This window comes from Eulemur rufifrons, chromosome 2, assembly GCF_041146395.1.
Source record: "Eulemur rufifrons isolate Redbay chromosome 2, OSU_ERuf_1, whole genome shotgun sequence".
NCBI lineage: Eukaryota > Metazoa > Chordata > Mammalia > Primates > Lemuridae > Eulemur > Eulemur rufifrons.
The window spans coordinates 28247004-28260228 of record NC_090984.1 but is presented as its reverse complement, the minus strand read 5'-3'; the positions used below and the strand labels follow the sequence as shown (position 1 = coordinate 28260228).

Below are 13225 nucleotides of genomic sequence, written 5' to 3'. Positions count from 1 at the left end.
AGAAAGAAAAAGAAAGAAAAGAAAAGAGAGAGAGAAAGAAAAAAATTCATTCATTCTCAAGTGTATTCCATTAAATGGGAAAAGATGCAGCTCTTTCTCAGGTCAAATTTATGCTTTTGTGGGTGAGCATGTTAGCCCATCTATTTAGTAGAGACATCATTCATTCACCATTTGTTCAACAAATACTGTTTCCTGTATGTACTAAACACCATTCTAAATATAGTAGTGAACAAAACAGATCAAATGTGCATTCATGGAACTTCCCTTTAAGAGAGGAGGACCAAGAATTAACAGATTTATATGTAGAGATACAGTGTGTTGGTGATACTAAATGTTTAGAAGAACATTGAAGAAGGGGGATAGGGAAAGGGAGTCTCTGGGAAGGAGGGTATTGCTATTTCATACTGGGTGGTTGGGGAAGCCTTCTCTTAAAAAGGTAACATTAGAGCAGAAACCTAAAGGAAGTGAATGAGCAAGCCATGTGTATACAGTACGTGGGAGCAGAGGGTTCCAGGAACATGGAACTACAAAGCAGGAACGTGCCTGGCAAGGAGGCCAGTGAGCTGAAGCAGTGGGCAGGGAGAGGAGTGGTAAGGATGAGACCACAGAGGGTGGGGGGTGGAGGGGGAGCTTATGAGTACCTTAGAGACCATGGGAAGACTTAACATTTGTACTGAGTTTGCAAGCCCTTGGAGGTTTTAGGCAAAGAAGGGATGTGGTCTGATTTAGGCTTTAAAAGGATCGTGTTAGCTGCTGTGTTGAACACGGACTATAGCAGAACAAGTATAAAAATAGGGAAACCAGCTCAGTAGCCTTGTCAAGAATGAGTACATATGGCCAGGCAAAAATGTTTCCTCATAAACGTTAAATCGGCTTCACGTTTCTACTTCCTGTGTTTTGGAAATTATTTTTTTTTTCAGCTAGACTTTTACTCACAGCTTAAATTGCTACAATAGCAATAGAAATTATTTCCTAAATATAATGAAATATATCACTTTTTGTAGCTTGGTCGTTTATTAGTTGATAATAATAATGCCTTACATTTATAGAATGTTTGACAGTTTAAAAAGCAATTTTACATTCATTATCTCACCTGATCCTTACAGTTCTTTAGGATTGTCACTATTATATTATTATCTCCCTACAGAGGTGGAAACTAAAACATCACATGCCAAGTCCAAAGTCATGTGCCAAGTTTGTGACAGGATCAGAAAGAGACTAAAACCCAGGTCTTCTGTCTCCTAGCTTGAATCCATTGACTTTGTTTAAAGGGGTCTGTTATGTTCAAATTATGTCTCAAGATATTGCTGGGGAAGGAGGCATTTATATTAGCAAATTTAATATATTATTTAAAAAGCCATCAACCAGTGAGCAAGATACTATGCTTGGAAAGGATACATACAAAGATGTATTAAATGTAAAGTGTATTCCTACCCTGTGAATTCATTTCTTGGGTTGATGATACCTGTAACAGCAAATATAGTAAGAAACTACTAATAGAAAGTGTCATAAAAGCCTGGCACAGCGGCACACACCTATAATACCAACTACTCGGGAGGCTGAGGTGGGAGGACCACTTGAGCCTAGGAATTTGAGTCCAGCCTGGGCAACACAGCAAGACCCTGTCTCTAAAATAAATAAGGTATCATATGCAGCATCCCAGACAAATGATATAGACAACAGATGCTATAGCAATTCGAAGGAAGTAATGACTTTGATGGCCTGAATAGTGTGGGCAGTAGGGAAGCAGGTACTTGAGATGAGGAATGGACAGGATTCAGGTAGTCAGAAAATACAGAGGAAGCATTTCTAAATCTGGGGGTGGGAGGAAGTTGATAAAATAAATGGGCAAAGGCTTAATGATGGTATTTTTTTTGAGATAGTGATTAAAACTATCTGATTGGAACACAAAGGTTGGTTTGAGGATGGCTGGATTGTCTAGTACTTTCATACATAAAGTGCTCCTAAAAACTAGTTTTAAAAAAAACTAGGCTGAGAGATAAATGTGCAAAAGTCATACAGTAGGCTTACATGTATGTTAAAAAGATGTTAGAAAGCTGGAAAATGCAGTCAGGTTCTTATTTACATTCTGCCTCTTAGAATGTAGTCTAGCAGTGTTGTTTTATTCTTTCTCTCTCTCTTGATCCACTTAAGTCAAGTGTGTGTCTGATTCAAACTAAAGATTTGCTGTGTTTAGTGTACCTCATTATTTCCAGGCAGCCCCTTCTTCCAGGAGCTCATAATATTTGTTCATTACCTGTTTCCATCTGATGTGGTGGCTTAAGAATGCTTTAGGGTATCAATATATTATATAAAAGAACAGATTGCCCAAAAGAAAAGTACTCAAAGTTGAGGGCCTATCGTGAGAATTAGATTTGGAAAATAAGACCAGGCTATGTAGACTCTAACATTTGTTTCAGTTCAGCAAACGTTTATTATACAGCGTCTGGTGTGGCTGTCTATGCTGTGTTGTGCTGACTGCTGGAGCACGCTGGAAAGCACAGCCCTATTCTTAAGGAGTTCACATTGTGATGTGGGGGGGGGGGCATGTCAGGGAATATTTAACTTCCTCTTTAAGGAGAGAAGTGATGGAGTGAAAGTGGTATATTTAAGGTTTAATGTGATGGTGGTATAAGAAGTATATTGCAATTCGGGGAAAACTGGAGGTTGAGAGACTGAATAATTGGTAAAAGAGCTTATAGCTACCTGGGCATACCAATTTTTATTCAAACAGAGAACCACCCCCACCCCAACAGACGTTATAGTGTGTGTTATCTAAAGGACATGGCACAAGGACATGTTCTATGGTTTACCCCTCATCACTGAAACAGAGTCATCAACATAAAATATATGTGCTCATGGTTTCCATTCATCTGTTCACTTAGTGATTCGACAGATATTTATTAAGCACCTACTATACGCCTGGCATTCTTCCAGGGACTAGGAATACAATAATCAATAAAAGAGACAAAGTCCCTGCCTTCATGGAGTTTACATTCAAGTTCAATCAGTCAGACAACACTAAGTGAGCTAATGTTTGAGAACGTGCCTAGCACATTGCCTGTCACAGGGTTCAATAATTGTAAATTACTGTATTTGGACTTGAAATTTGAAATAAGTGTCTGCTCTTGGCAAGACACTTTGTTGGGGTGCTCTTTTGCAGGATGGAAGGCCAGGGGGACATTAACTCATTTGCAGATTATTTTTTAAACATTACGTCAAAAAATTGAGTCTCTTGTTCAGTTTGAAGGTGGCTAAGGTTATATGCTGTATTAAATATAACCAGTTGTCTGTTCTAGAACCACTTTTGCCCTTAAAGATGAAGCACTGAAGCAGGTGCTGCTCTGTACCATCAAAAGTGGTGTGCTCTTGTCCTGCTTGGATGGTTTCTGGGGGCTCCCTGAATTCCTGAAAAGACTCATTGTTGTCACTGATGATGCTTCACAGAAACCCTTTGTGTTGTTATTTAGCTACTGACTGCTTTGGTGAAAGCTATGTCAATTCTTTTGTTAACTAACAGCAGTCAAAAATGATGTAAGAAAGAGAAGGATAAATGAAACAAAGACTGATAAGTGCATGCATGCACACACATACAGACATCTTTTAGATCAATTTCTGAGTATTATCTGAAGTAGTATTTGTCACATAAAACATAGGAAATAGCAATACTGCATTCATTTTCTCATTGTTTCGTTCGGATATGACCTGTTACCGGCAACATAGCAATGATTTTTTTTTTAACCTTGTTGACTTCCCTTTGGCCTTACTACTTCTTAGATGGCAGGGCTAGCTTGATGGTTACACATATAAAGCAAAGCTAATCCTTTTGTGCAAATTCTTTGCAAGAAGATTACATTTTCTTACCTATCTACTTTTCCTGAAAGGCTAGGAATAGGACAATGGGTGTATTTACTGTTGTTATAAGCCAGGATTTGATTTGACTTTCACTTAAAATAAACCCTTGCTTCTATAGAAAACTGAATCGGTTGGAAGTAGAGGAGTTAGGACCTTACATTTTGCCTCCAGATAAAATGGTTTGCATTAAATTTGTGATTAGAATTTCGGGTTGAGCAGATGATGTCATTTCTGCAATGTGGCATGGTGTGCGTGTATGCTTTTTAAAAACAAGCGCTGTAGAGATGGAATTAGTTACGTGGACTTTTCTGGTCCCTTTTTAGATGTGAAGCCCTCCAATATGCTAGTAAACACAAGAGGACAGGTGAAGCTATGTGATTTTGGAGTTAGCACTCAGGTAGGTCTGTTTCCTCCCAATGTGTTCTCCTCTCTGCACCAACCACTTTTTATTTTCAATCTACACTCTGGATTGAAAAATCACCTAGCCGCCAGACAAACAGAAACTCTGTATCTTTTCCTCGGCTGGGATTGTGTTATTCATTTTTAATCTCTGAGCGAGTTTCCTTCATCAGAATATGATTGTTCATTGTTTAATGACAGTAAAAACTGCTGATATTGTAATTACTACTTACAAATAGCAAACTTCATTGATATGCAGCTTTGATATGAAAGCGTTTTGGCCAGACAAAAGGGAGGGCAGAGTGGGAGCTGTGCCTGGGGAGCCCGACTGGCCCACAATAAAAATTAATATTGGGAGCAACAATGGTGGAGGGCCATTACAATGTGCAGCACAAATTTTAATTAATTTCCATTTTGGGCCTCCCCTGAGAACTCCAGTGATAGTGACCCATGAGCGTGCTGTGATGTTGATTTGAATTGCAGCCACCTTTACTCCCAGCCAAACACGAAGACCAAAGCGAAGGTCATCGTTGTATTATGAGTTGTCAAAGTCTGTTATCCCTCCAGCGTATTTAGTGTTCATTTCATTCTAGTAATGCATGGGGCTTCATCCACATCTTGCGCCATCTGACTAAAAAATGAGTGTGTTCAAATTCTACTTCAAATTGACTTTTTATATCAGGCGGGTTTGGGGTACTAAAGCGATAAGCATCCTGCTTAAGTGAATTGTTTAAGGTTATCTGCTATAAACTGTAATGTTGTGCTTGTTTAAATTGGAAATCACATTCAAAAGAAAAGAGAGATTTAATCATTTTTAATGCCTTTGTAGATAAATTTGCTCCCTTTTACATAATTTTTAGTTGATTTATAGGAATGATGATTGTAGGTTAAATGAGGAATAATTGCCCATTTTATTTCCACATTATCTTTATATTGTTCTAACAGACTGTTTTGTCTCATAGCTGGTGAATTCTATAGCCAAGACGTATGTTGGAACAAATGCTTATATGGCGGTAAGTAAACTTATGCAAAAATAACATTTAAAACCAACATCTTTATCTTTATGTACTTGGTAATGTATAATTCTTGAATTAATTCCACAGCTTTAGCCTAGAAGATATAAATTACAAAGTCAATCCAGTCATGATTTGGTTTTTAAGTCTTTCTAAAAGACGTTAAGGTTTATATAGGAGCTATTAACTTATCTGACTTTGTTGACTTAACTGGTTCGTTCAAGTATGAAATTTCTGAGTTTTGAAGTTTAATCCTACAGAAAAATTGCACCTTATAGCATATTGGCTGCATTTCTACATTGCTTATTTAATTAACCCTCAAGTATACCAAAATATCAGTCAATAAGATTGGTTATTTTTCCCAGGAATAAAAACGTTTTGTCACTAGATCAAAATTAAATTATAGATATAGCCAAATTTTATTTATGGGCAATTCCTTAGCACTTGTACCTCTATATTTTGTTTAGTTGTTGAATTCATGCCTATTGTAAGATAACTTATTTAGTTTCACTGAAATAAATTTACCAAGAATAAAAATTAGAAGCATAGAGTTATCTCAGAGACCAATGTGGACGTGGCTTTGACCTCTTTTTCTTACCTTTTGAGTAAAGGAAGTTATTTGTGTCCATAAAAATGCTTTAGTTTATTGGTTTCCACAATCACTTTAAAAGTGGGAGGGAAGACCAGGTGAGGTGGCTCATGCCTATAATCCTAGTGCTTTGGGAGACCAAGGCAGGAGGATTGCTTGAGGCCAGCAGTCCAAGACCAGCCTGAGCAAGAGCCAAGACTCCATCTCTACAAAAAATAGAAAAATTAGCTGAATGTGGTGGTGCATACCTGTAGTCCCAGCTATACAGGAGGCTGAGGCAAGAGGATCATTTGAGCCCAGGAGTTTGAGGTTGTAGTGAGCTATGATTGTGCCTCTGCACTCTAGTAGCTTGGGTAATGGAGTGAGACCCTGTCTCAAAAAAAAAAAAGAAAGAAAAAAGAGAGAGAGAGAGAAAGGGAAGCAGAAAGCCAAAACAGAAGCATATCTGCTACCATTTTTGGAGCAAAGTTTCGTCTTGTTTTAACATCTTAGGGTTAATTTTTATCCTGAGGGCTCTAGATCTCTTAGGGTAGTCCCTTTTACTTCTAGTAGCCTTTGTTTATGTATCATGAAATTAAACAAAGTTAGTATGAACAGAACTGTTCATACTAACATTGTTTAATTTCAGTAATCTTTGTTCATACGTTATCTTGATTAAAAGATTTAAGGATAGAACCCTAAATCTTACTCTCAGAAAAATACAAAGCATTTTGTTTTCATTCAAATCTCAGAATAGTTAATTTTTGTCTTCCATTAATTTTTTTTAATTTATACATTCTTATTTTTTTGAGGTAATGTGAGAAAAAGTAGATCAACCTCTGAAGTCATCATATCTCTTGTTTGGGTTTTTTGGTGGGTTTTGTTTGTTTGTTTGTTTTTGAGACAGGATTTTGTTCTGTTGCTTGGGCTGGAGTGCAGTGGTGTCATCACAGTTCACTGCAACCTCAAACTCCTGGGCTCAAATTATCCTTCTGCCTCAATGTCCTGAGTAGCTGGGACTACAAGCATGCACCACCATGCCTTGCTAATTTTTCTATTTTTTTTTGTAGAGACAGAGTCTTGCTATGTTGCTTAGAATGTAGTTTTATAAAACTTAATCTCCCTCCTTGCTCTATCGACCAGGTTAGAAGAGATTGGTGAGCCACTTTTATAGTTAACAATGCCTTGCTGAATGCTATAGTTTCAGTCTTTGAAAGAATATGAAACATTGTGATTTAAAAAAAAACCAAAAAACTATAAATGAAACAACTTCTCAACTACCCAGCATGTTTTTAATTAGCTTTAAATTGCTCTAATAATTAAATTGCATTATATTTGAATGTACAAATCCAGATTACAGTTGTCTTTCCCAGGTACACATTAAAGAAATTACTTTTTTCCTTTTTGTTTATGTATGAATGTGATGCATCCATCTATTAATTGAAAATGTGAGGATTAAAATTATGAAACATTAGCTCAGATTGGCAAAGCTAAAATTACTTTGCTTCTTGGGTAAGTGAATTCTAGTCATCAACTTTATGGTTCAAGCTGTAAAAAGCATAAGATACCTGGGAAAGGAATAGTGATCGCCTGAGAGTGAGACCTTTGCTTAAAAGTCAGTAGGAGGCTCTTGTTGTCCAAGTACTTAACCTAGATGGTGTGAAATCAAATGTTGTGGGTGGGAAAAATGGAAATAGCGTATATTATTCTAGTATGGGTATTAGTCCTGGGCTTTTTTTTTTTTCATAACCACAACTGGTTCTTGTTTTTAGCTGGTCTGTTTTATAAATTTGAGTTATACATGAGGAACTATGACAACTATCAGTGAACTACAGCTTTCAGGCCAAATTTAGCTTACTGCCTATTTTTGTAAATAAAGTTTTATTGGAACTTGGCTGTGCCCATTTGTTTATATTTTGTGCATGGCTGCTTTAGCACTATAGTGGCAGAGTTGAGTCGTTGTGACTGTTGCAGCAGAGACCATATGGCCCACAAAGTAAAATGTATTTACTGTCTGGCCCTTTACAGAAAAAGTTTGCCAGCCCCTGGTCTATGCCAGTGAAAACTGTATCTGAAATGGAGTACCTTCAATTAATCAAACAGTATTTACTGAGCACTTTCCATGCTGTTAGTCAGGTATAATGGAATTACTCTATAATCTAGATAAGACTGAGTAAAATAGGAAACATGACATTATATATAGCAGCATTATGTGTGACATAATAAAGATTTAATTTGGACTAAGCATATATTTAGAAAATAGGAAAGCATACAGTGCACAAATTTGATGATTTAAACAGTATGTGAAAAGGGCTCTTATAGAAGAGAGAGATCACTGTGGAGGGATAAGCAAAGGCTCAGAAATAGCATGGGTGGGCATGGGGAGGTGGGGAAAAAGACAAATAATAGATTATGGGAATATATAATTTGAGGACATCTGATGTAATGCCCTCATTTTACATCTTCCCTCACTTTATACTTATGCATACTTCTGTACAGTGATAATAACATCAATAATAATAATAATAGGTAACAATTAGCATTATGTGCCAATCACTCTTCTAAGCTCTTACACATATTAACTCTTTAAATCCTCACAACACTATGAAGTAGGCAATATATTACTCTCATTTCATAGGTGAGGAAACTGAGGCAAGAGAAGTTAAATGACTTACCTAAGTTCACACAGTTAATAGGTGACAGAGTCAGGACTCAAACCTAAGTGATCTGCCTCCATAGACTAAAGTCATTATTGCTGTGCTTCTGTTTATATCCATATTATTTATGTGTCTTTCCTAATCTAGATTGTGAACTTCACAGGGGCAGGATTTATTCTGCTCATTCTGTATTTCAGTCCCTCACACAGTGCCAAATAGATTAATTAGTTCATGAAAGCTGCATTTTAAAAGTGTCTTGTTCACTAATTAAAAGCAGAGCACTTAACTTTTTGTATTAAGAATCTTACCTGTATTATGAGGTATAGAAGGCCCCAAATTACTCAAATACAGCCAGCTAGGCCACCCAAATATTGAAAAGAAAATAGGCCGGGCGCGGTGGCTCACGCCTGTAATCCTAGCACTCTGGGAGGCCGAGGTGGGCGGATCGTTTGAGCTCAGGAGTTCGAGACCAGCCTGAGCAAGAGCGAGACCCCATCTCTACTAAAAAAATAGAAAGAAATTATATGGACAGCTAAAAATATATAGAGAAAAAATTAGCCGGGCATGGTGGTGCATGCCTGTAGTCCCAACTACTCGGGAGGCTGAGACAGGAGGATCCCTTGAGCTCAGGAGTTTGAGGTTGCTGTGAGCTAGGCTGACGCCACGGCACTCACTCTAGCCTGGGCAACAAAGTGAGACTCTGTCTCAAAAAACAAAAAAAAAAGAAAAGAAAAGAAAAGAAAGCCAAAGGAAATAGCTCTGTATTTGTAAACAATCTCACTTTATTCTTCATAACCTGAAGTGTAAGATACAAGAAAAATAATTAGGAAAAAGACAGGAAGTCTTCTGTAACATCCTCAGTGATTAAAACCAAAACCAAAATCAAAACTGAGCCAAGTACAGTGGCTCACGCCTGTAATCCTAGCATTTTGGGAGGCCAGGGCGGGAGGATCACTTGAGCCCAGGAGTTGGAGACCAGCCTGGGCAATAGCGAGACCCGTGTCTCTACCAAAAAAATAAAAGCATTAGCCAGCTGTGGTGGTGGGTGCCTATAATCCCAGCCTCTCAGGAGGCTGAGGCGGGAGGATTGCTTGAGCCCAGGAGTTTGCGGTTGCAGTGAGCTATGTTGACACCACTGCACTCTAGCCCCAGCAACAGAGTGAGACCCTGTCTTCAAAAATAAAGCAAACAACTTATGTACACATTAAGCAGTGGAACTTGTAGGAGACTTGTAAAGTCATCTTGATCCAACATCCTTGTTGACCAAATGAGGACACCAAGACCTGTAAAGTGAAGTGTCAGAGGGACAAATAATTAGGTTCAGTAGACACTTTCATCCAAAGCATGAAAAATTTTCAACTACATTTTAAAAGGATTTCATCCAGAAGGATTATGAAACAAAGGGGGTCCATAAGCTTGGGGCTTATATTAAATTAAACCATTTCTCAGAAATTCTAATTACTAAAAATTGTATTCTGTTTTTAAGATAAAAGTCCCTAAAACTTTAACCAAATATTCACTCCTAGTGATTTATTATAGTTTTTAAAAATCACATATAAAAGTTTGACATCGGCCGGGCGCGGTGGCTCACGCCTGTAATCCTAGCACTCTGGGAGGCCGAGGCGGGTGGATCGCTCGAGGTCAGGAGTTCGAGACCAGCCTGAGCAAGAGTGAGACCCCGTCTCTACTAAAATAGAAAGAAATTATATGGACAACTAAAATATATATATACAAAAAATTAGCCGGGCCTGGTGGCGCATGCCTGTAGTCCCAGCTACTCGGGAGGCTGAGGCAGGAGGATCGCTTAAGTCCAGGAGTGTGAGGTTGCTGTGAGCTGGGCTGACGCCACGGCACTCACTCTAGCCCGGGCAACAAAGTGAGACTCTGTCTCGGAAAAAAAAAAAAAAAAAAAAAAAAAAAGTTTGACATCATTATTATGCATAACTGAAGTTTTGAAATTAAAAAAAATCTTACTCAGATACTTGTCCTTTGGGATCAGAAAGTCGATCTAAATGACTACTATTATTTCCAGAACATTTTTTTCTGCCCAGACTATTCCAATCCTTGGAAGTTGTTTTCACCTGGAATGAAACCTATATAGGTTGCATGCTCCAACTCAATTGGCTATGCTCATGCAGTGGTAGTAAAGGTCGTGGTGATGATTGGAAGGAGCCTGACATTTACTGAGTATTCCTGTGTGGCATGTACTGAATTTAATCTTCACACAACCCCATGAGGTATGTGTATTGTTATTATCTTCATTTTAAAGATGAGGAAACCAAAGGTGAAATAACTTTAGCCCAAGGTCTCAGAGTTGGCACATAGTGAAAGGCAAGATTTAATTAGGACACCAGCTTCTAGTTTCTGCTAATAGCCCAAGATAGGTTACTTGGATCACTTTTTCTGTTGAAAAATGCTAGTTAAAAGGCTTTTCGTAAACCATCTCAAATGCACTGAAGAGCTAAAAAGACAATGGGGAACTCCCAGGACAATTTTTGAATGAAATCCTGCAACAGAGAGGAAAGCAGAAGGAGCACCGTGGATGCTTACTCCTGAGGGCATTTGCCCATCCCACACTCAGGCAGAGGGGCAAAGGTCAAGCCCCAGGGTCCACCTGAGGCAGAAGGTCTCAAAGGAGATCTTCCCCATTCCATGCTGGAAGCCGAAATGGCTCACCTCAGTGTGAGGGCAAAGTAGTGCTCCTCCTTACCCCGTCCCAGAAAGCTGAAGGGTAGGCATTTTGGAGAAGCAGAGGAGCAGGAGAAAAACGAAAAGTGGGAAAAGTTGTGACCATAGACTATAGCCCTGACATAGCTTTGCTGGATATATGTATATAAGACCTGAATTGGACAAGGCATTTCCTGCTGAGGGCTTGGTTTGAGGTGGGCATATCCACCTGAAGCCTCAAGAGAACTTCTCCAAAATTTTTCTTTCAAGAGCAATAACTAGCAAGCAGTCAAAGAAACCCAGGGACAAAAGAAAACAAAGCAACATGAAGATCCAGTAAGTAGCAAGGACAGGCAGCAGAAACAGTTGCACACAGACTTAAGATCACAAATTTTAAAAGTGACATAGTAAATCTGAAAAATCTCAGACAAAACTTCTATTAATAGATTAAAATTAAAAACTCACAGTATTTGATAGCATATTGGACACAGCAAAAGAGAGAATTAGAGAACTGGATGATAGATCTGAATTGGAGCAATCTGACACCAAAGCCCCGTTGAACCAGTGTGCAGTACTACCAACGCAGGGATCCTGCCAACTTAAAAAAAAATCCCCATCACTTGTGTTATGTATTTTGATTACATGCTAGCGACTAGCCTAAAGTATTAATATTTATGCCTGCCTTGTTAATTTTCTGAGTAGCATAACTCTGAGCAGAAACTCTCCTTTTTGAGAAGAGATAAGGGAGGTACCTTGGTATTTTTTGATAAGTAAACCCTTGTATTGTAAACAGAGACAGTTCTGGGATTAGTTAACTAAACGTGGGTCCTGGTAAATGCCTAGTCACAGAGGACAGCTGGAGGGAGTGCAGTGTGAGTGCCAGCTTGAAGCCACTGCCCTTTAAGATCCTCCATAAATTCTGCCTTTTAGATCGTCATCATTCTTTACTGTTCTTACTAAGGACAGGCCAGGGTTTTCTGTTTCTTTTTCTTTGCTGGTCACTTAACCCCCAACACAGAAGTGCTTTGGATGAGAGTCATGTTTTTCCTATTATTTAGCTTTCCACATTGGTGACAGCTGTCATGTGAGAAAGTAACCCCAGCTTTAGCTTTTTAACCGCAAAATGTCCATCACAGATCTTCTGTCAGCAGTGTGGTACCTGGTGGTTCGTTTTGTTCTGTTTCATTTTGTTTTTGAGGGGAGAGGACAGGGTAGGCCACCTTGGCTTTAAGTGTGAGAACAGCTTTGAATTGTGTAGCCTCAGGCCATCAAATTCTGGCTCCATAAATTCAGAATGTATTGAGGCTCATCTTTTGTCTAAGTCAGTTCCAGGGGCCTGGAAACATTTCCCAATCCCTATACACCTTAATTTGTTAGGATAGACCCATGGAGCTTGCTACCTGCTTTTGCTGAGCATTCTTGCTCAAGCACTGCATCACAACAGTAATCTTGTTTTGTTAGCTTATTGCAAGAATAATTTCTCTAAGGAGAAGTTGTCAGAATCTCATCCTTAAGGAGTTCTCTTATTTGCCACCTAATATCTGTTAACATGATCACTTTTTCTATTTTTTTCTTTTTTTAATTTAACTTAATTCTTCTATGTTTTATTAGCAGCTTACAGTTTGCATTTGTTTTGGTAGTTCAGTAGGCAAATGTAATGAATGTATCTAATCTCATTGTTGGTTCTGCCAAAATATTTTGTACATGGCTTCCACTTTTGTTTGTGTGTTTGTTTTTTCTGTATTCTGAGTGAAGTGCTGTGTATTGATACCCGTTAGCCAGTGGAATGAAGAAATGGAGAGAGGAAGGAAAAAAGGACAGGGAGTAAGGCTACCTTTGGTTGTTTCTTTAACAATTCTAGAGGATTTTAGGTGCATGTGAATACATCCTAGTACCTGTTGAACTAGCTAGCACTGGATAATGGAGTGTGGGTTATGATCCCAGCCCTGCTATGGTTAGCTCTGTAACCTTCAGCAGTCATTCCACCTTTGTGAGACCTCAGTTTCTCGTATTAATTTGTTTGTGTGTTCATTCCAAAGACTTCCGTGAAGTACCATACTGAATGC

The 13225-nt window shown here is 38.5% G+C and overlaps 1 protein-coding gene across 5 annotated transcripts in view; it reads left to right on the top strand.

The window, feature by feature from the left end:
- Positions 1–13225, top strand: part of MAP2K5 (mitogen-activated protein kinase kinase 5) — a 242706-nt gene that overhangs the window by 124687 nt on the left and 104794 nt on the right. For all 5 annotated transcript variants that reach the window (XM_069458451.1, XM_069458445.1, XM_069458436.1 and 2 more), the window contains 2 exons: positions 4179–4252; positions 5217–5267. In XM_069458451.1, the coding sequence (XP_069314552.1) occupies positions 4179–4252; positions 5217–5267 (125 nt within the window). The remainder of the gene's footprint in view (positions 1–4178; positions 4253–5216; positions 5268–13225) is intronic.